Below are 23,941 nucleotides of genomic sequence, written 5' to 3' on the forward strand. Positions count from 1 at the left end.
TTCATGTAAATGGGTGAACGATTTCAGGTCTTTCGTAATAGCAGTCATTTGGATTGTTTAACGTTAACGATTATGCGAGCTATAATCATCCCGTGGAATAGGGCCCTAAAAGTGACACTGCCACTGTAGGTCTATCTATGCCCTGCAGTCCCCCATTTCCATCAAGCATGGCAACATATTGCTATTAAAGCAGGGTTCGCCTTCCTCCCCTAAATGTAAGTTTGTATATGCATTAAGCAAGGAAACACCGTTATAGCACGTGTACCCTACACTGGTTAAGAACCAGACTGAAAATACTACCTCAAAATCAGCCTCATAACATGAGAAATTTCATAGTTTTTTTTTTTTTTTAAACACAACCTTTTTTCTAAGCTTTCACATTGATGCCCTCATTTAAATCAACATCTCACTTGCATTTCAATGGAAAACACTGAATAGAAGGAGGCGGGGGGGGGGGGGGGGGGGGGGGGGGGGGGTAGATCAGGCATAGGTACAGTCCTCGAAAACCACCACCATCCTTGTCCACAGGTTAATTTGTGGTAGTGTGGCTCAGCTCCACTGAAGTAAAAGAGCTGTAATACTACACAACACAATGTGGTTTAAATATAAAAAAAAAAAAAAAAACACATGTACAATTTTTTATAATCCTGGATAAACCCTTTAAAGCAAAATAGTGCGTAGTTAGATGTGGAAAAATCCACGTTTTTACCTGTGCACAAGCCCTTTACACATTTGTGTTTACATTAAAGAGTGGAGGGGGAATTACATTCATTCAGTATCTTTTATTATCTAGGTTTATGGTGAATCCTAAAGTTGATGTGATCCTAAGGTATTACCAAGTTAATCACTTTTATAAGGCTACGCAACACAGAAGCCACATCTAAATGCAAGAACTGTCAGATGCAGTAAAGACAGCAGAAAGACTTCAAATAACTGTGCTGTATGTATTAGCTTTTTTTCCACCAAAAAAAAGATAAAAAAAAAATGCATCATTAACAGCTTTATCCATAGAGTTGATGGTGCATGCTGTTATTTTCTTTGAGAGACACAATGCATTTTAATACTCAACCTATTAAAGGTACAGAGTAAACCAGCACCACGGGGGTTTCATATACACGAGTCCTAAATACAGAAATATTTGTGCATTAAAAGAACCGGATAGGTCTTCGCATTTAGAACAAGTTTGCTTTTGTTAGAAGGATATCTATAAGTTTATGATGAAACCGTATTTAAAGCGAATGTACCATCAGTACATTGGCTTTAAGTTTTGCAAATGGATAGAGCAACGCCAGCGCGGAAGGGGGTCTTTTTGAAATAATGGAGCCACATCATAGAGGGGCAGGAGATTCCTCCCACTGGGGGCAGACAGGCCAGTCTCCAGTGCTTCACCCCTGGCTGCTGCCCGGGAATAAGAGGCCATATGCAGGAACTGGGCCATGCTTCAAGAAAAAAAAAAAAATGACTGTGGCACTGGCTTACCCACGGCTAATGCTGTTCTATCCATGTGCAAGGCTTAAAGTGAATGGTACAATTGCTTTAAAGTGGCACTGTCATAACTTTCAAAACCTAAATCAACTGTAGATGTGATATAAAGCAAGTTTGCAATTTACATTAATTTTATATTTTTTTAAGTTAGTTATGAAAAACACAGCACTTCCTGTTTTCTGACACTGTCAAAAAACTGGAAAGTGAGAAAACAGGAAGTCCTGTGTATCCCAGACCCTCTGAGCGCTCTGTACTGGTCAGAATTCATGTGTTTAGTTTGTTTGTTGTTGACAACAAGTCCTAAATTTCTGGGACGTTCTGCATTGTTTTACAGCATAACAATAAATAATATATATTACAGTGTATGTTGCTTTATATCTCCTCTACGGTTTTAGATTTCAAAAAACAGTGACACCAAGTATAAACCATATAATGAGCAACTATTTTTATAGCCACCGAAGGAAGGGAGAAGGGGACTTTGCATATGTTAAGTATTCATACTAGTCAAAATCCTAAATATTTCATATACAGCTGTGCAAGGAATCAGCAGCTGCCATTTTAAACCAGACTAGATAAAAAAAAAAAAGTGTGCAAGAGTTGTTAGTTGCATTCGCACGAGTTCTCTTAAGTCTTTTTCCCCCTTTGTGACAAGTCTCTACAAAAGAAAAAGTTCTGTAATATTTAATTGGAAATCCATGGGCACACAATGTCCTGGAAATGTAGACAAGGCTATGGATGAAATTTATAACAAAGAGGGAAATACTAAATGGCACAGACAGCTTTTTTTTATTGTGAAATGAAAAACGACAGTACTGCTTTTTATTCATTCATGATAAAGTCACCTAGAGATTAAACGTGTTGTTTGCACTAAAATACGTATTTTGTAAACAGCAGAGCAAATAATCCTTTCGATCTAATTAACATCTCACACAAAAGGTGGGGAGGGGGAAGAACAAAAAAACCCAAACTACTTTTAAACAAGCTTCACAACAAGACCCACATGCCTAGACAGGCAGGATTTGGTCATGTAGAATATGTCCGTGTGGAACTTCACCATTCTGTACCGATCGCCAACAACCCACTTATAGCGTGGAATTGGCACTATCTGCAGCTAAACGTTCCAGAAATTTAGGAAAACTTTATTAGCTGATAACATACCATGAATGTCCAATCTGCTAAACATCAAGGTTACTCTAAACCACAGTGACCCCTCCCCCCGTCCAATGTTAAGTGCTGGAAATTGCGCCCAAGATGAGCAATAACTGACTGATTTGGCATATAAGTGGATAAACAGCTTTAAAAGAACATGGAAGAAAAAAAAAGGTTTATGCTCTTTACACTATCATTTGACGTCATACAGAACAAAATCCAAACTTTATATACACAGATTTGTCGAATTTACATAGAAAATAAAGGTTGCAAACATTGATTAATTCAGGCAGCTAACACATTGGTTTATGCAACTTTATTGAAGAAAAAAAATGGAGCTATTAGTTGATCAGTCATCCATTGACGCTTGAATCATTTTATTCAGTGCTATATTAACAGTGTTTTGGAAGAGAGATTAACTAATAGCTCAGCCTCCAAAAAAAATAAAAAATAAAAACCTCAATGAAAAAAATTACAAAACTTTTGATCCTATCTTTGTTATTTAATGGGTTTTACCTTCCAATTTCAATCTGTCATGTTTATTGACATGCATAAAATACATTACTTCTGCAGCTATATAATTCAACACCAACTCTCCACCCAAAACATCAGTTATGAGCATAAAGTAAATGAAAAGGTCTTAAACGTCTGAAGGTTGTGACCAAAATATCCATAACTCCACATTGCTGAATCCTACAATAAGACAAGAGGATTTAATTTTTTTTTTTTTTTAATTTATATTTTGCCTGACACTTTCCCCTCCCTACCCCAAACAAAAGGCCCTAATCTTCACCACTTCAGTAAGAAATAAAGGATGGGCTTGTCTTTTACAGTGAAGACGACGGCCATGTTTTAACACATGCTCAGTTTGATAAGATTAAGGATCTTGGGCAATAGTATTCTGGCAACTACTTGACAGTCTAGAGCAGTTTCTGTCCAATGCTGAGCTAAATGTCTTCTCATATGAGCATGTGCATGAAGGGAGGCAGCACAAAATAAAAGAAAAAAGGAAAAAAAAAAAATAATAATGGAGGGGTAAGTAGATGAGGTCTGAAAGGGAGGGGAAAAACAGTAATTTAAAGTTTATTTTATTCCAGCTATAATGCAGGTGTATTTAGACTTGAAGGTAGCATCACATAGCATACTTCTGAGTCCATTCCCGGGCTATTCTGTTGTACCTAAAACACACAAGAGAGTTTAAAATACAGCGTCATATCAAGTTACGATTAGTTTGACAGGAAACAACAAACCCTGGAAAAAAATGTTTTACAGAATCGAAATGTTCTTAAGTATGGACTGGGGAAAAAAACCTCACACCCTTTACTCAATATGGGTGGGTGCATGCACACTACGGAATACGCGCGGAAAGGCCACTGTGGATTTAGTCGCTGGCCCCTGCTTGCGGCTGCACACATCTCAGCCTGTGCCATAGATTCCATTCTAGGCACAGGCGCATTCCGCCATCCGTCAAAAGAATTGACATGTCAATTCTTTCGGTGGACGACGGAATCGGCCCGGCCATAAAATGGTGTTTATGGCACGGGCAGAGATGCGTGCCGCCACGAGTGGGTACAAGCAACGAAATCCGTGACTGGTCGCAAGCGCAGATTCCATAGTGTGCATGCACCCTAAAACTGCTCAATCAAGCACTGCTGCCACTCCTGCGGCCCCTTCTGCATACATACAAGTCACACTGCAGTGCCTGTTTTACTCATTTAATATTCATATGCCTAGACAACCCAGTTAGTTCATGCTTTTTAACTTTAATATGCTTGTTGAAATTGATGTATCACCATGTTTGAGTGTCACTTCCATATGCTGACTTTTCTTTTTTACACACTTAAAAGTTGCAAATACTGATCTGTGCAATGTTTTAGCATTGCATAGATCAGAGACTTGTGCTCTGTTAAGGGTCTGGCTCAGGCAGACTCTCAGCTGTTGGTGCTGTAGAGACTCTAAGCTGAAGTCCTCCTGCTGCTGTAGTAGCTGATGTGAGCGCCGATCAGACACCCACACTCAGCCATTCCTATGCTGTGATCGCTTTACATTATTGCATTGAGGGTTAAATCACTGTCACCAGAGAGACTGCTGGTTTTAGTCATTAGCAGCAGCTGGACCCAATCACCCCTTTGCTTTAGCCGAAGTTTAAGGGTCCATTTACACAAAAAGATTATCTGACACATTATCTGCCAAAGATTTGAAGCCAAAGCCAGAAATGGATTTGAAGAGGAGAAATCTCAGGCTTTCCTTTATGACCTGATCTTTGGCAGATAATCTGTGTAAATGGACCCTAACACCGTATGGCTGACGTGACAAGGTTAAAGTCGTTATGTAGGATTAGAAAAGCATAGTTTTCTTCCTCAGTTTGTGTGTGATATTGCAGCCTAGTTCCACTGAAATTAATGAGATAAGGCATTATTCCCACATTTCATGTTTCACGGACGTGGAAAGCTTATAAAAAAACATTTCGTATCATCTCATCGCATGTGGAATTGCTTGAACTATTAAATTATGGCATTCCTGCTCTCACACAGTAAACAGTGTAAGGCTATGTTCACATTAGCGTTTGACCATCCGGCACCATTCCGTCTACCTTTTCCGTTTTAGAGTAAGCAAAACGGAAACTGTCGGACCCGTTAAAATCCCCATAGACTCCCATGCTATTTTAGTGTGCTCCGTTTGCCCTAATTGTGCTCCATTTGCATGCAATCCGTTCAAGATCCGTTTTTTTGAACGGAAGAAAAAATAGTGTTTGCAGTATTTTTCTTTCCACTTAAAAAAACGGATCACGAACGGAAAGTGCACTTCCGTTTTTTTTTACATTGTAGTCAATGAGGACGGATCTAAAACGGAAGGTATTTCCGTTCACATCTTTTTTTCATCCGTTTAAGCACTGAGCATGCGCAGAAGCAGCAAGAAACCAAAGAAAAATAAACAGATAGAAAAACGGATGCTGACTGATGCAAACTGATGTACAAGTCAGTTTTTTTAAGCCAAAATACAAACGGACCATTAAAAAAGATGAACATTTTGCAATCAGTTTGCATCAGTCTGCTCATCAGTTTATGCTCATCCGTTAAATTAATATGGACGGATCCGTTAGAAACAAAGAAAAACGCTAGTGTGGCCGAGCCCTAAGCACAAAAAAAATAGCAAAGCACAAAATCGCTGATTTTAGGTCAATTCAAATCAAGAAAAATTGTAATCAAAAGTGATCAAAAAGTCACATATACGCAAGCAAGATACCGATAGAAAGTACAGATCACAGTGCAAATTCAACAGAATTAAAATTACTATGCCCTGCCAGAACTCACAACTATTTTAGAATGTCCAGTGGCTGAAAGCACAAGCCAGGTTTTTATTTTTAGGTTTATAGCATTATGCTCTCCTGCTATAAAATGGGTGAGGGTGTTACATGGCCTCAAACCCACTTTTACTTGAGTTTAAAAAATTTGCACCATTTTAAGAATGTATTAACTGTGAGCCCTGGACATATTTAAACTACTCACAGGTGTACACTACAGCAGTTATTTCACCTGCAAAAAATATGAATGGCTTACCCACCTCATAGGCCATTAATATTAAAAAGACTGCAACAAGTGCAAGTAAACATTGAAGTAGCTGCAGCGCTCATACAAATGGCACAGGCCCTGTGACTGGCACAGGTGTTCACCTTTGCCAGACTAAAAGGAAATGCATCGCCTAGCTTTGTTTTTTTACTAAGAGTTAATGCTGTGCTCATTTAGTTAAATTGATATCTTCAGCTTTAAATCTGCTGCAGATCTTGTACGTGCGTATATACCCTAAAGCCAGATATTGGAACATGTACTTTTTCAACTGCATTACTGTTTTCAGATTTCTTTTTTGAATTACATCTTCCTAATCATTTAGTCACATGCTTTACGGCAAGCCTCAGTCAAACACAATGAACATCACCCTATTATTTACAAGGGATACACTTGTAATGATGGCTTGGTGAGCTCATTCCACAAGGGAGCAGGGGCTACATTGTGGGCAGCAGCTATTGTGTGTACCTCAGTTCTCTATATATACTGGTGCCACCTATCTATACAGCCGTCTGTGTTGATAAAGGCATTGCCGGGTATTGATAAGTACAGAACTGGAAGTCTCAGCTTAAGGACCAAGTGACTGTAAAGGTTCCAATACACCTTATACTTCTGTGGGCCATACCAGCCCAGAGTTATTAAAGGTGTATGGCCACATTTAGGTGTCTAGTGGCCTCCCAACTCTCATCCAGGAAAGAATCTGGTGTGTTGGATTTACACTGTCCAGACCTTTTGATTTTGAATAGTTAAGATGCCACCGCAGCTATTAAATCCTCCCTCTTTCGGACCACAACAGTATGTCTGAGCCATCCCTTTAAACTTACAAAGTCTTATAACTTGAGATCATTTACTACCTTTACCAAGTAGTATTACTGGAGATACAGGTCATGCAGAAAATACTTACTTTTCCCTATCTGTTTTGTAAATCCGTGCAATCTCTGGCACTAGGGGGTCATCTGGGTTTGGGTCACATAACAGTGAACAAATTGACAAAAGAACTGAAATAGGAAGAGAGACAAATTAAAGCCACTAAAACTTACTTGCATCTTCAGAACAGTTTAAAAAAAAAAAAAAAGTCTACGGTTTGTATCTAGAAAATGTGCAGTGTCACAATGACAATGTTTAGAGCTTAAAAGGCAAAACATCCCTATGAAATTGCCGTTGACTTATATTCACATATCCAAACACAGAGGGGCCGTTCTGCATCATCACACAGAGCCCCTGAAAGTAAAATGAACTGGTGAGCGATCCACAGTAGCGCAGCACAGTATTGTGCTGTCAGTGTGACAACGTGCTCATTCCAACAACATTATCCTACACAAAAAAAAGCTTATGTAACCAAAGAAACTAAATTAGTTTTCAGCGGTTCTATTTGGAATTTTTAAACAGGATTTTAATAGGTTACCTGTATAAGCTGACAAAAGTATACCAGATTTCAAGAGTGAACTTACCCTTAGAAATAGTTAAAGCTGGGGACCACTGTGATCTGAGTATGTCAAGACAAATGCTGCCATTGCTGTTAATATTTGGATGGTAGATTCTTGTTGTAAACGCAACCTATTGAGTAAAAAGGATAAGAGTTCCAATCAACATTAAAATTCATAGTTTAAAAAAATAAATAAATCTGGACAGGCATCCATCTACATCAGGGGTGTCAAACTCAAATACACACTGTGCCAAAATTAAAAAAAATTAGACAAAGTCGCGGGCTAAACTTGATAATTATTGAAGCACGAATGCCACGGTGCTGGCACTGTCAGAGCAGCATGTGTTGTTCCTGGCACTGTCAGTGGTGTGCGTCTCCCATGTGACATGATAAATAGCTATGACATGATTAAACCCCAAGCCATATAATAGACATAAAATTGCCCCACATATTAGCCAGCCCCCAAAGTGTCCCATATAGTAGCCAGCCCTCCCCCATAGTTTCTTACATAGTAGCCATGGCAGGCTAGAGTTTGACATGACTGATCTACATCATACAATTTTCTTTGGTGGCTTGGAGCCTCTGTTTAAAAATCTCAAGTCTCTCCACACTTAGCTGCTGTATGTCCTGCAGGAAGTGGTGTATTCTTTTCAGTCTCCTTATTCTCTGCTGCCACCTTTGTCCTAGGCAGGAACTATCCAGAGCAGTAACAAATTCACATAGAAAACCTCTCCTACTCTGGATAGTTCCTGCCTAGGACAGAGGTGGCAGCAGAGAACACTGCACTGGACAGAAGAGAATACACTACTTCCTGCAGGACATACAGCAGCTAAGTAGGGGAAGTCTTAAGATTTTTAAAATTGTAACTAGAGATGAGCGAACCTCGAGCATGCTCGAGTCGATCCGAACCTGAACTTTCGGCATTTGAATAGCGGTGACAACCTTAGAGCGTTAGCCAATTTCAGCAGCCCCAGCTAATCAAATACCGAACGTTCCGGTTCGGATCGACTCGAACCCGATTCGCTCATCTCTAATTGTAACCAGTTGATATGAAATAAAAAGATTGAGCCTATAATATTATTGAGCTACCATCTTGTTCAGCTTTGTAGATAAACTTCAGTACAGCTGCAGTGTAAGCAACTGGAAATCTGTCAAACAGCTAAGCACAATATTATATATGCACAGGATAAATATATTTAAATGCCAAAAAAAAAAATGGCATTTTGTTGAAAAATTACTACATTTTAATAGACATTGAGTGGTATAAAACGTAACTGCAGTTTCCATGAGACACTACAGTATACAAACTCTTGACTATTCCTGTTTTCTGGATCTTATCAGTTTCTATGAGGATTAGAATAGGCTCTGCCAGATCGTGTAAATTTTACCCCACAACCAGGGGGTATTTTGAGCCCTCAAGCTCAATGCAAACTTCCATCTTTTGGAATTCTGCATTCTAAGGGTATATTCACACCCAGTTCATTTTCACATTATAGTTTTTCCCCTCTTCCCCATGGAAGCGACACATTAACAAGCCTGTCCAGATACTGTAATGGGAAAGGGACCAAGCTACCATCTTCTACTGCTCAATGATTTATTGCTGAAGCTCATTGTCCAAAGCTAAAGCTTTTGGAGGTGGACTGGGACCAGCACAACTTAAAATGGTCATTAAATACACATCCTGATAGGTACCAGGACACAGTCTGCCATGTATCGGAGTCAGAATTACACCTCATGCTACAGCAGGGACAGGACAAGAGGGAGCTAGCCACTGTCCCAAACATCTATATGTCTCGAGCCCCATGACCGATTCATCATTTGTCCTTCCTCTGAACACTTTGGTAACCACTGCCTACCAGGAATGCTGTATAAGACCTGCAGCTTTAAAGATTCTGACCCAGCAGTTTGTACTTCAAATTATAAAACTCAAATTTTTTTAATAATTGACAGTTAAGTGCCAAAATTGAATACGAAAATATGCGAAGCTATACTTCCAATGCTTTTCAGTTCGCGTTTCCTCACCCAAAAAAATACAAAAAAAACCCACACAAAATATTTATGTAAACTGTGAAAGTGTCCTATCGAAAAGATTGTTCAAAAGCACATGTAAATGTTGTATTTTGGCGTGTTTTTCAAATTTCTCATGAGAAATCCTTAAATCAAAGAATCACAAGATTGAACAGGTACACAAATGCATGTACTAAAAAAGTCATTGTAAGAAAAGAAAAAACAAAACTACAGAACAGTCATGAAAAAAGCAAGTACAATTACTTACTTTGGGAGGTTTGAAGGGATAGTCTGTTGGAAAATGGATCGTCAAGAAAAAAACACCGCCTTGATATGGACTGTCATTCTGTAAAAAAAAAAAACCAAAAAAACCAAAGTTAATTTATATTGATAAACCTAATAAACAGATGTAAATTCATGTAAAAAAAAAAAATCTCAAACCTAATGAAAGTTGAAATGCAAAGCAGCATTTAAACAGTTAAAAGGGTTTCCAGTGTTATTTTGTTGTTGTTTTTTTAATAACACTTACATTTTCCTGTCTGATATAATTATAATTTTCTATTAAAACGTTGGCTCTTTACTAGGCTCTGTGTTACTGGTGACGTTACCGCTGTATGTGCTTTTGCACAGAGACAGAGTTTATAGCAGTGCAGCAGGAGGGGAACCCTCTCTCCTCACAAGCCCTACAATCATAACAGTGATGTTCCATGGCAGGGCTTGTATTTTAAGCAGCAGGGAGGGAGGAGAATCCCTCCCCACTGTGCTATGGGACAAGGCATGTGCAAGGAGTGATGCACAGTGTAAAGGGCTTCTTTGAAGACAGCATGGAGGCCAGCCACTCTTCTGGGCGGTCAGTTTACTAGGACTGCTGTTTGAAACTGCCTGACCCTGGCAATACTGGCCTTTATATAGTGAGCAAAACGCACTAACAGCATGGTCATACCTTTCTCTCAATATTAAGTGTCAAGTATGGTCATGTGGGAAATATTTTTATGTAATATAGTGGCATTTTTGGCAATGCTTGTCTTGGCATACGTTGGTCAGTGATTGTAATATGTATAGTAATTGCTTCTTGTATGCAGGTACAAATATTGGTCTCTATATTACGTTTGACCAGTAACAGTATGGTGGCAATAGTGGTCATGGTATCAGGTCTGTGAAGTCTGAGCTAGTTGTGGCTGGAGTCGGAAGAAATGTATCGATGCCAGCTTTAAAAAAAAATGCTTTAAAACTTTATTCATGAGTTTCCATATGAATTTTATAAGTGTTCTTTAATATACTTTATAATCTTAGGATTTTATCAAAACCAGAAAAACACTTTCTCACATACATTTATTCAGAAACAGTGAAGCTTTTTTCCCCCATATATCAATAACAAACCACTGGATAAGGGTGGTCAGGGAAAAGTTGTCGGTCACTATTTGGCCGTTTGTTTCTAAGATTGAATAGTCCATTGTGTGTGTGTGTGTGGGGGGGGGGGGGGGGGGGGGGGGTGGAGAGGAGATCTGTGCTGTTCTCTTTCTGGATACTTGTATATGAGCTGCAGTATAATATGAAGATATCCTGCAGCCATTAGTGTAGCAGTATACTCTGTCCTCAATGTGGTGTTTTCCCTCTGGAAGAAGACTGTTTCTTCAGTGTGCTATGGCTGCAGCAGAGTGTGAAATTAAAGGTGTATTCTGGGCAACAGTATAAATCCACCAACCCCTGTCCCCCTTGGATTTTTCAAAGTAGTCCTATTTACCCATCCCCCCCCACAGTGCAGGGTCACAGCTAACGGTCCCCCGCCAAGCTCCCAATATTGTGATGTCACGGCTCCGCTTAGCCTGTTGGGGTATGTGCACACTGAGGAAAAGGCGAGGAATTCAGCTTGAAATTCCTCCCGTAAAAAATGTACAGAGCAAAGTCCCATTGTGTTTTCTGCTCTGTTGTTCACACTGCAGAATTTCCGAGCAGAATTTTCTGCTGTAGATCTGCTAGAGGAATCCTATAGAAGTCAATGGGGGGCTTAAATTCTGCCTGAAAACTTTCAGCTACAATTCCTCGAGAATTGCTCAGTGTGCAAATCACCAATATACACTTATTACAGGAAAAGCTTATAAAGAGCTTTTTTTTCCCTGCACTTACTACTGCATCAAGGCTTCTCTTCCTGGATAAAATGGCAATGTCACGACCCGACTCCCAGAGCTGTGCGGGCTGTGGCTGCTGGAGAGGATGATGGTAGGGGGACACTGAGGGACACAGGGCACTGGAGGGACACCAAGCATCCCTCTGCTATCATCCTCTCCAGCAGCCACAGCCCGCACAGCTCTGGGAGTCTGGTTGTGACATCACCATGTTATCCAGGAAGTGACATCACCATGTTATCCAGGAAGTGAAGCCTTGATGCAGTAGTAAGTGCAGGGAAAAAAGCTCTTTATAACCATTTCCCGTAATAAGTGTATATTGGTAATATGTACAACTCTTGGGGGACAATACAATACTTTAATAAAAAAAATTACTGGACTTCTCCTTTAATAGTAATGATGCTCTCAAAGTAATATTAACTGTTTACATAATGGTGTTATTTAGTAACTGTATGACTACCTTTTCCCGAAGTGTGTGTGTCTCTAGACCCATTTGCCTCAGCTGCTTAGGGCAACAAAATGCCTGAACACCGCCCCTGTGACCATCAAGTGTGTGCAGCGGCCAGATGAGAGTTTGAGCTGCTGCCATCAATATTCCCATACTCCATACATTTACAGTTCCTACTCATGTTCATGCATTGTATGGCAGACTACTAAACTGTGGGCTGACCAGTGGCTGCGGTTATACTTGATACTGCAGTGTGCCTTGCAAGGGGTCTGAGCGATGTGTCACGCAATGTATGAACGCGTCTAGTGTAACCTCTGCTGCTAATAACCTATGGCAGCATTGGACTCATCACCTCATTTGCATATTGAGCGCACAGATGAGCCAATGGCCACATCTCTGCAGCAGCGCCTTCACGGTGAAAGGGACATACTGGCATGTATATGTAGGGGGTGGGTGGCAGGTACCCTTTAACTGCAAACCACACCTGATTTAGAGACAAGTGTGGTGCAGTCTTTGGAAGAAAGTGGCCATGTTTTTGTAGTGCTGGATAACCCCTTTAAGGGTGGGTTCACACTGCGTTTTTTCAATCCGTTTAACGAATCCGTTTTTTTTAAACGGTCAAAAAAGTAGTGTCACAGTACTTTATTGTGAGTAAAAAAAAAAAAAAAAAAAAAAAACGCATCCGTTTGGACCAGTTTTTTTTTTTTTTTATAATGGAAGTCAAGGGAAAAACTGATCAAAAACTGATGCACACAAATGCATCAGTTTTTTGCAAAAAACGAATCTGTTAAACGGATGCTGAAAACGCAATGTGAACCTAGCCTAAGCTGACAAAAGAATCCCAGTAAACCTAGCTTTATCAAAAAAGTTCTGTTTAATTATAGTGACCCAGAACAGAAGTACAGGGGGCTCTAGAAAGTTTCATATGCAAAAAAAAACTTGACATGCACAAAAATAAAATAAAATGGTTTACTACTTACAGGACCCATAATTGTTGCTTGCCAATGAAACACTGAAAAATGTAAAAAATAAAAAATGTAAATTGTTTACGCATTGCTGATTTATACACACAGATACAAAAAGAAACAACCTTCTCCCACCATAGACACCTACTCTGGTCAGTCAGCAGGCAAAAAGTACTGTATTTGTACACGTTACCACAGTGTGTTCTGCTGACTGATGTACATGGCAACGTAGAGGATTACAGCAAGTTGCAGTTTTGGGCGAAAGTTATTTCAAAAGGTAAAATGAGCACATTTGAGCTTATTCCTTTGGGGAATTTGTGCAGCAGAGAGAACTAAGGCTGACTATAGGAAACATTTCAAATGGGTCTGTATCCTTAAAGGTGTTATGCAGCGCTAAAAAAACATGGCCACTTTCTTTCAGAGACAGCCCCGTTCTTGTCTCCAGCTTGGGCAGGGTTTTGCTGCTCAGTCCCATTGAAGTGAATGGAGCTTAATTGCAAACCGCACCTGAACTGGAGACAAAAGTCGTGTTGTCTCTGAAAGAAAGTGGCCGTGTTTTTGTAGCACTGGATAACACCTTTAAAGGGGTATTCCACTAACAGGACATCTACAGGACATGGGCTACCAGTGTTGCATTCCATGTGTCACTCCTGACCAATAAACATCTGGGCCAAGGAAAAGAAGAACTGGACTGCTGATCAGTGCTTCAAGGGGCTGATTTCAAATGAAAGTAAATTTTAGATTTTAATTTGGAGATCAAGGTCCCAGAGTCTGGAGGAAGAGTGGAGAGGCTGTACACAGTCCAAGCTGCTTGAGGTCTAGTGTGAAATTTCCACAATCAGTGATGGTTTGGGGAGCCATGTCATCTGCTGGTGCAGGTTCACTGTGTTTTATCAAAGTCAATGCTTCTGTCTACCAGGAAATTTCAGAGCACTTCATGCTTCCCTGTGCGGAAAAGATTTTTGGAGATGGAATTTTCATCTTCCAGCAGGTTGTGGCACCTGTCCACACTGCCAAAAGTACCAATACCTGGTTTACTAACCACAGCATTACTGTGCTCGATTGGCCAGCAAACTCGCCAGACCTTAATCCCATAGAGAATTTATGGGGTATTATCCAGAGGAAGATGAAAAGACACCAGACCCAGCAATGCAGACGAGCTGAAGGCCGCTATCAAAGCAACCTGGGCTTCAGTAACACCTCTGCAGTGCCATCAGCTGATCGCCTCCATGCCACATTGACGCCCTGACTAAGTATTGAGGGCATTTACTGTACACACTTCAATTGGTCGACATTTCTATGTTAAAAAACATTTTTTTTTTCAGTTGGTTTTACATAATATTCTAATTTTCTGAAATACTGACTTTCTTGGCTGTGATACATAATCATTAACTTTAACAGAAATAAATGGTTGAAAGTTCACTCTATATGTATTGACCATAGAATATATGAGGTCACTTTTTGAGTTGAATTACTGAAAAAAATAACTTCATGTTGATATTCTAATTTATTGCAAACCACTGTACATTCCTCCAGCACAGCAGCCGCTGCGCACGGATGGATGAGGGAGGAAGAGAGTGACGTAAATGCAGGGAGGAAACAGTAATGGATGAGGGAGAGAGAGGGAGAAAGTATGAAAGGATGGAGAAGGGGGAGGGAGACAGAGGTGGTGTGGTGCATGCTGGGAGTTAGTCTCCTGGCTTTTTAAAAAAACTTCGATTTGGCGAACAGAAGCATGCAGAAATGCATGAATGGAGTTACTGCGCTCAGGGGGATACACAGTACAACAGGGCTGCTTTTGCAATTTTTTCTCTTTTTTTAACTGCATTGGGTGGAATACCCCTTAAGTTAACACTGGATAAAAACCAAAACCCGGCAGTAGCATTTAAAAGGAATACATAAAGCCCATTACAATAAATAATGCTTACTGTCATCTCCAACTGGGCCTGCAGAACATTGTGCTGGAGGATCACGGGCCAAATCATTCAGTTCCTGTGAAGATAAATAAATCTTATGTAGTAGATTCATATAGGGCTGAACTGAAAAACCATACACAAAATTGTACACCGTTTTGGCACTGCCTCTGGAGGAAGGGGAAGCCATGCTTCTATAGCCCAGAACACCCCTTAAAACATTTGTTTTTTGCTGTTGTAGGTTTGTGAAATCTGACACTGGAAAAAGTATACCAAAATTTCAGTAAAGTATGAAATGTACTTTGTGCAAACGTAACTATTTTCCCTTTTCACAATCCACTGATAGAATTGTTATACATAATGAAGTGTGGGATCCACTTTGTCGAAGATGCATTTATTAATTGTCGCGAGCTAAGAGAAATGGTTTGCATGATGTGCAGCATACTGAATTTTGTTTATGCCAGAGAGAAGTCTTCACACGCAGCGACGCCTTTTATGAAGAAAACTTATCAATTATATACTGGAAACAAAACTCAGTTACTGTAGGGTTTTATGTGTGTTATTCCAACACAATGTTTCTATTCTTTAGAAATCTCAACTCTGGTAGGAGGAGTTGGGAGACCACTCTACACATAGGCAGGTCCTGCCAAAAGTCAGCCGATTCAGCAAATTATCTATCTGTTGCAGTGAAATGATAGAATGCAGGGATTTGATCAAACACCGGGAAATCATGAAATGAACACGGCATTCCACCATTTCCCTAGGTATTTGATCAAATACCTGACCTCTTTCAGGGAAATGATGGAATGAACGATCGAGGAGTCGCCCGGCTCTATGTTTGATGGCGGGGCACAGCAGCACACCTCCCGGCAGGCGTATGGCAGCGGGGGCGGACAGGAACTCCTGGCAGGCATGGCAGCGGACAGGGGAGCAGAGCGGCACACCTCCCCAGCAGGCATATGGTGGCGGGGCGGATGGGGGAGCAGAGCGGCACACCTCCCAGCAGGCATATAGTGTTGGGGGCGGGGCGAACGGGACCGGAGGCTGATGGGGAGCAGAGCAGCACACCTGCCAGCAGGCATATAGTGTCGGGGCGGACAGGGAGCAGAACGGACAGGCTGGGGGAGCAGGAGTCAAGCAGCAGGGGAAATGAGCAGAACGAGGAGCAGAGGAGGCGGAAGTGGACAGGGAGCAGAGCAGCGATACGGTAAGCAAATTTTATGTCACGGGAAATAAGAGCTCATGCCATCACTTCCCTGAAAGCGGTCAGTGATTTGATTAAAATCCCTGGGGAAATGATGGAACGGCGTGGTCACTTCATCATTTCCCGGGATTTGATCGAATCCCTGATTCTATCATTTCACTGCAACATACCTATCACATTTCATATCTAGTGTGGAAGCATTATCAGATTCTGGACTGCTAAGAAGGGTGAATGTGACATCACATCAGGAAGCTGCTCATGCTGTTGGCAGTAGTATCTCAAGCGCACCTATTAAACAAATGCAGCTGTCAATTCTGAGGCCATAACCTACAGACCTAGGTAACATGTTCTCACTTATGCTACGTTTACACGGAACGATAATTCGCCCGATCGTACGATTAACAATGTGTTTTTCATAACGATCAGCGTTTAGACGGTACGATACATTGTAAGGAAAATTCGTTTTGCGATCGCTTAAGCCCATCTCACACATAGGGTAAATCGGTGAACGACTTTACATGGAACGATCTGCGAATTTTTTGCGAACTTGTTGAAAGATCAAAATGAAATTTATTGCTCGTCGCTTGATCAGTGTGAACAGCATGAGAAGTTGTCAAGCTATAACTGATGCTCAAGGGCACATAAGTTATTGAGACTTTGAGTTTTTGTTGGGAATTCTCTGCCGCCAGTCATTTGATTGATGGGACTCATTAAGCTCTCTGTACTGGCCGGGACTAAACACACGTTTACTCTCCTTCAAGCTGCTTCCTGGAGACTGGACCTGGATTTCTGGTAAGTATAACTTAGTCTTTAACCATGATAGAAAAACAAAAAACAAAACTAATGAATGTAAATTGCACATTTTATTTTACATCCCCGGCTGATTTACATTTTGAAAGTTAAAGACAACAGGTACATTCTAAATGCCCTATTTTTATGCGGGAATTTACATCTTCCATAAGTTTCAACTGCAAGTGAAATATCCTTAATTTTTTGTGAGTAGTGTATTTGGCTGAATGGTTTGGTCTACCAATTATGCTGTTGGCCCCTTTCACACATCAGTATTGTGTTTTTTTTTCTGTCCAGGTCTATTTGTCAGAGTTTTGCACAAAAAAAAAAAGTCATCTGCAATGCATCTGATTTGTCGGATCCGCAAAACAGAAGGAAGCTGCCTGAAAAAGAGAGGAAAGGCAGTCAACTGGTCAGCAAGTTACTGATGGTTACTGACATCAATGCATAAGCTGTTTGCAGTTTACACATACCCATTGATTTCCACAGGTACAAGCACAGATCCATAACATATGACTGTGTGCATAGTGCGATAGAAAACAACGCATACAAGACTGTCTAATATACTGGAATGTAAAAGGACCTTTTTATATAAATGTAAAAAATACCCCTTTAAAGCGGAACTATCAGCAGGTTTGTGTATTTGGTCCCGCTGTTCCCGAGTAATTAGATAGGAGCATCATAGGCATAGCATTGATCAGTGTAATAGGCGTTCTGATTGAGCCTGCCTGTGACAGACTCAAGCAACAGAGCGCCGATCTGACCGCATGGAGGCAGGTGAGAGACCTCTGGCAGTCCGTTAAAACAATCAGGACCCCCGCAGCCCCGATCGGTAAGTGACAGGGGACTGCCCCTGTCACTTACACGCCGCGGTGTTTAAGGGGTTAATGACACGCTGCAGCCTGTCATGAACGGTGAGGGCCGGGCTGTACACTGGCCCCCACCTCCTATGAAGCGCGCTCTGCTCCGAAGCGAGCTTCATAGCCCAGGACGTACCGGTTTCCTAGGGTCGTCTGGGGACAGTGACCCATGGTGTACCGGTAACTGGATCCCAAGTTGTAAGTTTCCTGGGGCCGACCAGCACTGGGATCACGCCTCTGGGTGTGAGTCACAGCACTGTGTTATCCTTGCGTCATACTGTGGCTGGCCTGGCATTGCGTTCCTGCTCAGACATCTTCATTTTACCGTCCTTTCCCTGCTGATGTCCAAAATAGCCTAGAACTCACTCTCCTAGTCAAAGTGTCTCTGAAAGGATCATTTTGAGCTTGCTGCAGCCAAGGATTTAGGCTACCCAAGTGTGTCACAGCCATGCCACCGCTCAGATCTGTGGATGGGAAACTAGGAAACAAGCTGACAGCTATACAAGGAGATGAAGGGGCCAAATTTCACAAACAAGCAATAATGTTAATTCAAAGCCTTTGCAAATTTTTTTCTGCTTTTCCCATCACCAAACAAAAGTTTAGGTGATAGGAATACTCCTTTAATAGAATCAAGCACTACCTCTACCCCCAACACTGTTTTTGGCATTTCTTGTAAAGTGGCTACTTAAAATGTATAACCGTCATATCAATAAGATCAAGGGATCAAACGTAAACAGGTCTACACTACAAAAAAAAAAAAAAATCTCCTGATTAAGAAAGACTACCTGTCTAAACATCACTTGTGCACCACAAATAAAAGTGTAATGGGAAGGGTGATTAACTGTAAATACGATTTTAACAAAAAAATTGCAGGCGGTGTGTTGCAATAAGGTACAGACGGCACTGTGGTACCGGATACGCTCCCCTGGTGACCGCAAACAGAGGTGTCCGATCTCTTAAGGAGAGGCCGCAGGGACGGCTGAGCTCAGGTGACTGGAGCAGAGGTGATGGTGTCGCTGCTGGAGCTGGATTGATCCCGCTGTACAGCTCCAGTAACCGCAGCAACACTATCACCTCTGCCCCAGTCACCCAAATTCGGCTGTCCCTGCTGCCTTCTCCTCAAGAGACCAGGAACCTCCATGTGCGGTCGGGAGGATAACGTGTGTGCCCAGAGTGAGGGGAAGAGGAGGGGTTTACCGGGTATGTAGACAAATATGATCTCCTATACTACATGGGGGTACAGGGGGAGCACTAAAACACTGGAAAGCAATGCAGTTGTTGTCTCAAACAATTAAAATAGTATCTATTGCTGCAAGGAGAAAATTCCAAAATTAAATAAAAATGAGATTTAGCCATATCACCCAGCCCTAAATTAACATGTAATATGCTAGCTCCTGTTGGGAAAGTCAGGACCAGCAATCTAACTAGTATCCTAAATATATCCATGTAACAGCCATTCACCCTACCCCAAGCTGAAGGGCAGCTGAATGCTTTAAGAGACCGTCAGTAGGTTTAGGCTGCCTTATCTAAGGGTAGAGTGATCTAGTAACAGAATCGTGCATCACTTATATCATTCTGTGCAGCCTATTCCTAGATATCCCCCTGAATGAGGATTCTGAGCACCGCACACTAGTCCCTTTCTCTTAAGTGTGTTCAGTAGTCCTTGATATTCATGAGCACCAGCTTCCTCTGCTGACTGGCTGGCAGTTGTCTATCAGCAGACAGCTGTCAAATCAGTCGCCAGCAGATGGAGCCGCATACACAAATACACAGTTCTGTTTAATATTTATGTCACTAGTTTATGCTGCCCTCATTTAGGGCAGCATAAGCCTAGTGACAGATTCCCTTTAAGTAGAAGTGGAATGTGACCTGGATACTAGTCCATGACAGGCCACTTACAAATAAATATATGCTGTATAATCTAAAAAAACTGGCATGTCCAGTTACTATATATAGGAAAGCTTCTCTGGATGTGTACTGATGGCCTCAAGATTGCATTTACCTTTGTCAATGGGTGACAAAGAACCCCTAACATTGTCACACATCATGATCCTTGTCTGTTGGTACGATGTTCCCAATGGAATGTTGCATTTCTATTCAACAAAGGCAAAACCTGAGCTGTCCGAATAATTACACTTGACTCATCTGTTTATAGATTACCATGGGTATCTAGGTTCAGCCAGACGAGCCAGTATTACTCATTTATCCTCAGATTCCCTACTCACCCATGATTTAGAACACATCCCAGTTCTGAGATCTTCTGATGATATGGATGCGAGTAGTCAGTACTGAAGTAAAAGTGTCAGTTTGTCCAACTACTCAGTGCCCATACGGAAATACCTCTAGTTCAGCCATTTCTGGTTACTGTTCCAACTGCAACAAACAGCGTCAAGCTGCACATTGTAGCAAGTATTCCGAGTAGCGTTGAGCAGAGGCGCTGAACTGTTTGGGTTCTGCAACATTCTCCTCACCAGCACGCTCGGCATTTGACTCCCGGCAGCTGTAGAGGTTAGATGCAGCCCTAGGGAGCCCCTGGAATACATAGATACAGCCATAGGCTATGCCTCCAGAAAGGCCAATCAATTTAGCCTGAAAAAAAACAAACTTTAGGTAGTTTCCACATTTGCGTTTTTTGTTTACATAATCAGAAGTTAAAGGGTACCTATCATTGTGCTTGCATAGCAGGATACCCTTTCAAAACTTTAGCAGGTAAACAGTATGCTTAAAGGGAGGGGAAATTATATATATATACATATACATATACATATACATACATACACATACATACACACTTTAAACTAATTTTGTCTGGGCTTTACAATGTGATCAGTATTACCGGGTGCATTAGATTCATAATCAAAGTCTGTTGCTAAATCAATCTAACGCTGCGTTTACACGAACGATCGTTGGTTTTTCGCAATATTGACCACATTTGAGCGATAATCGTTCCGTGTAAACAGAGCAAACGATCAAGCGATGACCAAAAATCGTTCACTTCAATCTTTCACCATGCTCTCAAATTGTCGCTCGCTAAAAATTCCCATATCCCTTTGTGTAAACAGTCTCTGTTCTGTTAAGCCTATCTGTGAAAGATGGGCTTAAAAGAATCTTAACGATTGCAATAACGATTTTTCTAATGATTTATTCGTCTAAACGCTGACCGTTGTAAATACCAAATCGTTGCTTCAAAATCGTGAACGCTCAATTGGGCGAATTATCGCTGGGCGAATTACTGCATGCCCCCCCCCCCCCTCCCCCCATAAGCATTTCTTTGTAGTTCTCAACTGCAAACGTGGAATCGCAGCCTAAGGTTCACACATGCCAGTAAAAATTAGGGGGGGGGGAGGCATCAATAACACGAGCCACCATGCAGGTACATGTACGTAATCGGGTACAGCATGCAGATTTAGGCTATGTTACAACGTCTTTAGGTGACAAACGGACTATTTTTGATAATGAAGGCCCAGACATTGTTATTCTATAGGTCAGTCCGAGTTTACACAATTTAAATGTTTTTTTAATGAAATAATTTTTTGCAAATTAGTAAAATTGCCCTATTGTGACTCTTATAAGTAATGCTAGATTTACACGGAACGATAATTCGCCTGATTGTACGATTAACGATGTCGGAGTAACAATTTTTTTTCCATAACGATCAGCGTTTAGATGGTAAGATATATGGTACGGAAATTCATTTTGCGATCGCTTAGAGCCTATCTCACACATTTGTTAAATCGGCGAACGACTGTTCACAAAGAACGATCTGCAAATTTTTTTGAGAACGATCAACGACGATTTGAGAACTTGTTGAAAGATCAAAATGAACGATTTCCCGCTCGTCGTTTGATCGTTTGCTGCGTTTACACGTGAGATTATCGTTTGCAGAACGCCGGCTGGACCGCACGGAAGAAGGTAAAAGATAAGGACCACAACTATCACACTGTGGGGGTGCCGATCAGCCCCCACCGGCTATGAACCACGCTCTGCTCCTGAGCGTGTTTTATAACGGGATATGCACTCTAGACGTACCTGTATGCCCAGGGTCATCTGGTCAAGGGGGCCAGGTCGTACATGTATGTTGAGGGTCATCTAGGAGTAGAACTTGATTTTCAGGGGTTGTGTGTAACGTGGATATTTGTGTGTCTGGGGACACTGCTACTGGATGTGTACTGCTGTGTTACTAGCTTCTGGTCTGATTTTGTGGCCATTGGTTCCCTTCAATATAAACAAACGGCTGAAGTCTGCAGCATAAAATCCATAGTGTATTAAGTAAATGTGAACATGTACAGGAGTTATTTGGGGAGCAAAAAAGGTCTTTCCTCTGTTCTGCTCCCTGATGCTCCACTTCTGCCCTAAGCCTCTCTCAGAAGTATACTTTCCAAGACCAGATGTGAGTGGCAATTGATTGCATATGCAGATGAATCTACACCCACACAATGTCCAATGACTACATAATGTCACAATAAACATGAGGCATCATATTACCTTTTATATCACATAACTTTTTTTTGGAGTGATATGGAAAATAAGTGTTTTTGAAGAGTTCAACATACTATACCAAGTACATGTTATATTTAAAGTTTGGACATTTTCAGACAAGACACCTTTAATACGTGACCAGTCTTAACAGTCTATTGATTTTCCTGATACTAACGTATGACAGTGTAGTGTCAGTTTACCAATCTTCTATTACACAGTGCCTCTGGCAGGGTGTAACAGGAGCACCATCATGGCAGGCCTAGAGGTCTTCAATAAGCCCCTGGCTGCCATGACAACTGCAAACACATTGTAGACATGTCCCCACTGCTCCCCTCCAGGGACCACTGTACTCTAAAAGCATACAGCTCTGTGTTTACGACAGCAACTACCATACAGGTAGCATCACTAGAGTTTGGCAAGTTGAGAGGACAATCTGTAGCAACTAAGGTTACAATAGGCTACATCAATGGCAATTAAAGGGTTTATCCAGCGCTACAAAATCATGGCCACTTTCCCCCCCCCCCTCTTGTCTCTAGTTCAGGCGTGGTTCGCAATTTACTTCTATGGAACAGAGTTCCAAACCTCACCCAATCTGGAGACAAGAGGGGAAAAGTTGCCATGTTTTTGTAGCGCTGGACAACCCCTTGAAGCTCATTTACTTCAATGGAACCTAGTTTCAAAAACCCAACCAAACTGGAGACGAGTGGTGCAAAAGCAGCCATGTTTTTGTAGCGCTGGATAACCCCTTTAAAGTCTTGTTAAGGCCCTAAAGCTCATGGGCGACTACTAGTCTGACTACCCCTATAAAGAGGTACTTTGGGTGGATATTTTTTTTATTGTGCTCAGGGTCATGACAAACAAAAAAACCCTATCCTTGCCTTTATGTGGCTACAGATTAGCTATGCAGGTTATTTCATGGTTGATCTTGAACCCAGAGACACTGCAAAGCAACACTAGGGTTCAGTGGGAACAGTGGAGGAGCAGGGGAAGATATGTGTAGTGTTTTCTATTTAACATAACCGAGTACACCCTACAAAATGTACTCTACACAACGCCCCTTTAAGCTCCCAACATCTTTAGGACCCACAAATACTAGAAGTCTAGATATGCCATCAATGTCCGTAACTGGGAAAGCACTCAAAGTTAAATCCTCTTGTCTGCAGGCTGACAAGCCCACCTTTTGTAAAATATATTAGTGAGGTATTTTCAGGTAACAGACACAGAAACACTTTATCTAGGGGTTATCACTGAGTAGGGCCAAGTACTTACCTCTGCCCAGGAAGAATACCGATTTACCCAAACATTTAAAGGGTTTATTATCCATAAATAGAGGGGGGTGGGGGGATGCACATTCTTGCAAAAAAAAAAAAAAAAAAAAAAAAGTCAGCAAAAACTATTGTTGTGTGGTACTACAATGGGCCCAATTCCTCTCAAAGGAACTTAGCTGTAAAACTAGCTGCTTCTGGAAGAAAGCAGCATTTTTTTTTTACAGCTCGGTAACTTTTAAGGACCGGACTGTTAAGG

At 41.3% G+C, this 23,941-nt stretch overlaps 1 protein-coding gene across 2 annotated transcripts in view; it reads right to left on the reverse strand.

Annotated features, from left to right (window-relative positions):
- Positions 1–2,935: 2,935 nt before the first annotated feature.
- Positions 2,936–23,941, reverse strand: part of UBE2D3 (ubiquitin conjugating enzyme E2 D3) — a 28,046-nt gene continuing 7,040 nt past the window's right edge. For both annotated transcript variants that reach the window (XM_069978388.1, XM_069978387.1), the window contains exons 2-7: positions 15,101–15,164; positions 13,188–13,219; positions 9,902–9,979; positions 7,652–7,757; positions 7,105–7,198; positions 2,936–3,812 (exon numbers count right to left, since the gene is read on the reverse strand). In XM_069978388.1, coding sequence (XP_069834489.1) covers positions 3,767–3,812; positions 7,105–7,198; positions 7,652–7,757; positions 9,902–9,979; positions 13,188–13,219; position 15,101 — 357 coding nt within the window. In that variant the 5' untranslated portion in view covers positions 15,102–15,164 and the 3' untranslated portion in view covers positions 2,936–3,766. The remainder of the gene's footprint in view (positions 3,813–7,104; positions 7,199–7,651; positions 7,758–9,901; positions 9,980–13,187; positions 13,220–15,100; positions 15,165–23,941) is intronic.

The sequence above is a fragment of the Dendropsophus ebraccatus genome, chromosome 7 (assembly GCF_027789765.1).
Source record: "Dendropsophus ebraccatus isolate aDenEbr1 chromosome 7, aDenEbr1.pat, whole genome shotgun sequence".
In the NCBI taxonomy this organism is placed as follows: Eukaryota; Metazoa; Chordata; class Amphibia; order Anura; family Hylidae; genus Dendropsophus; species Dendropsophus ebraccatus.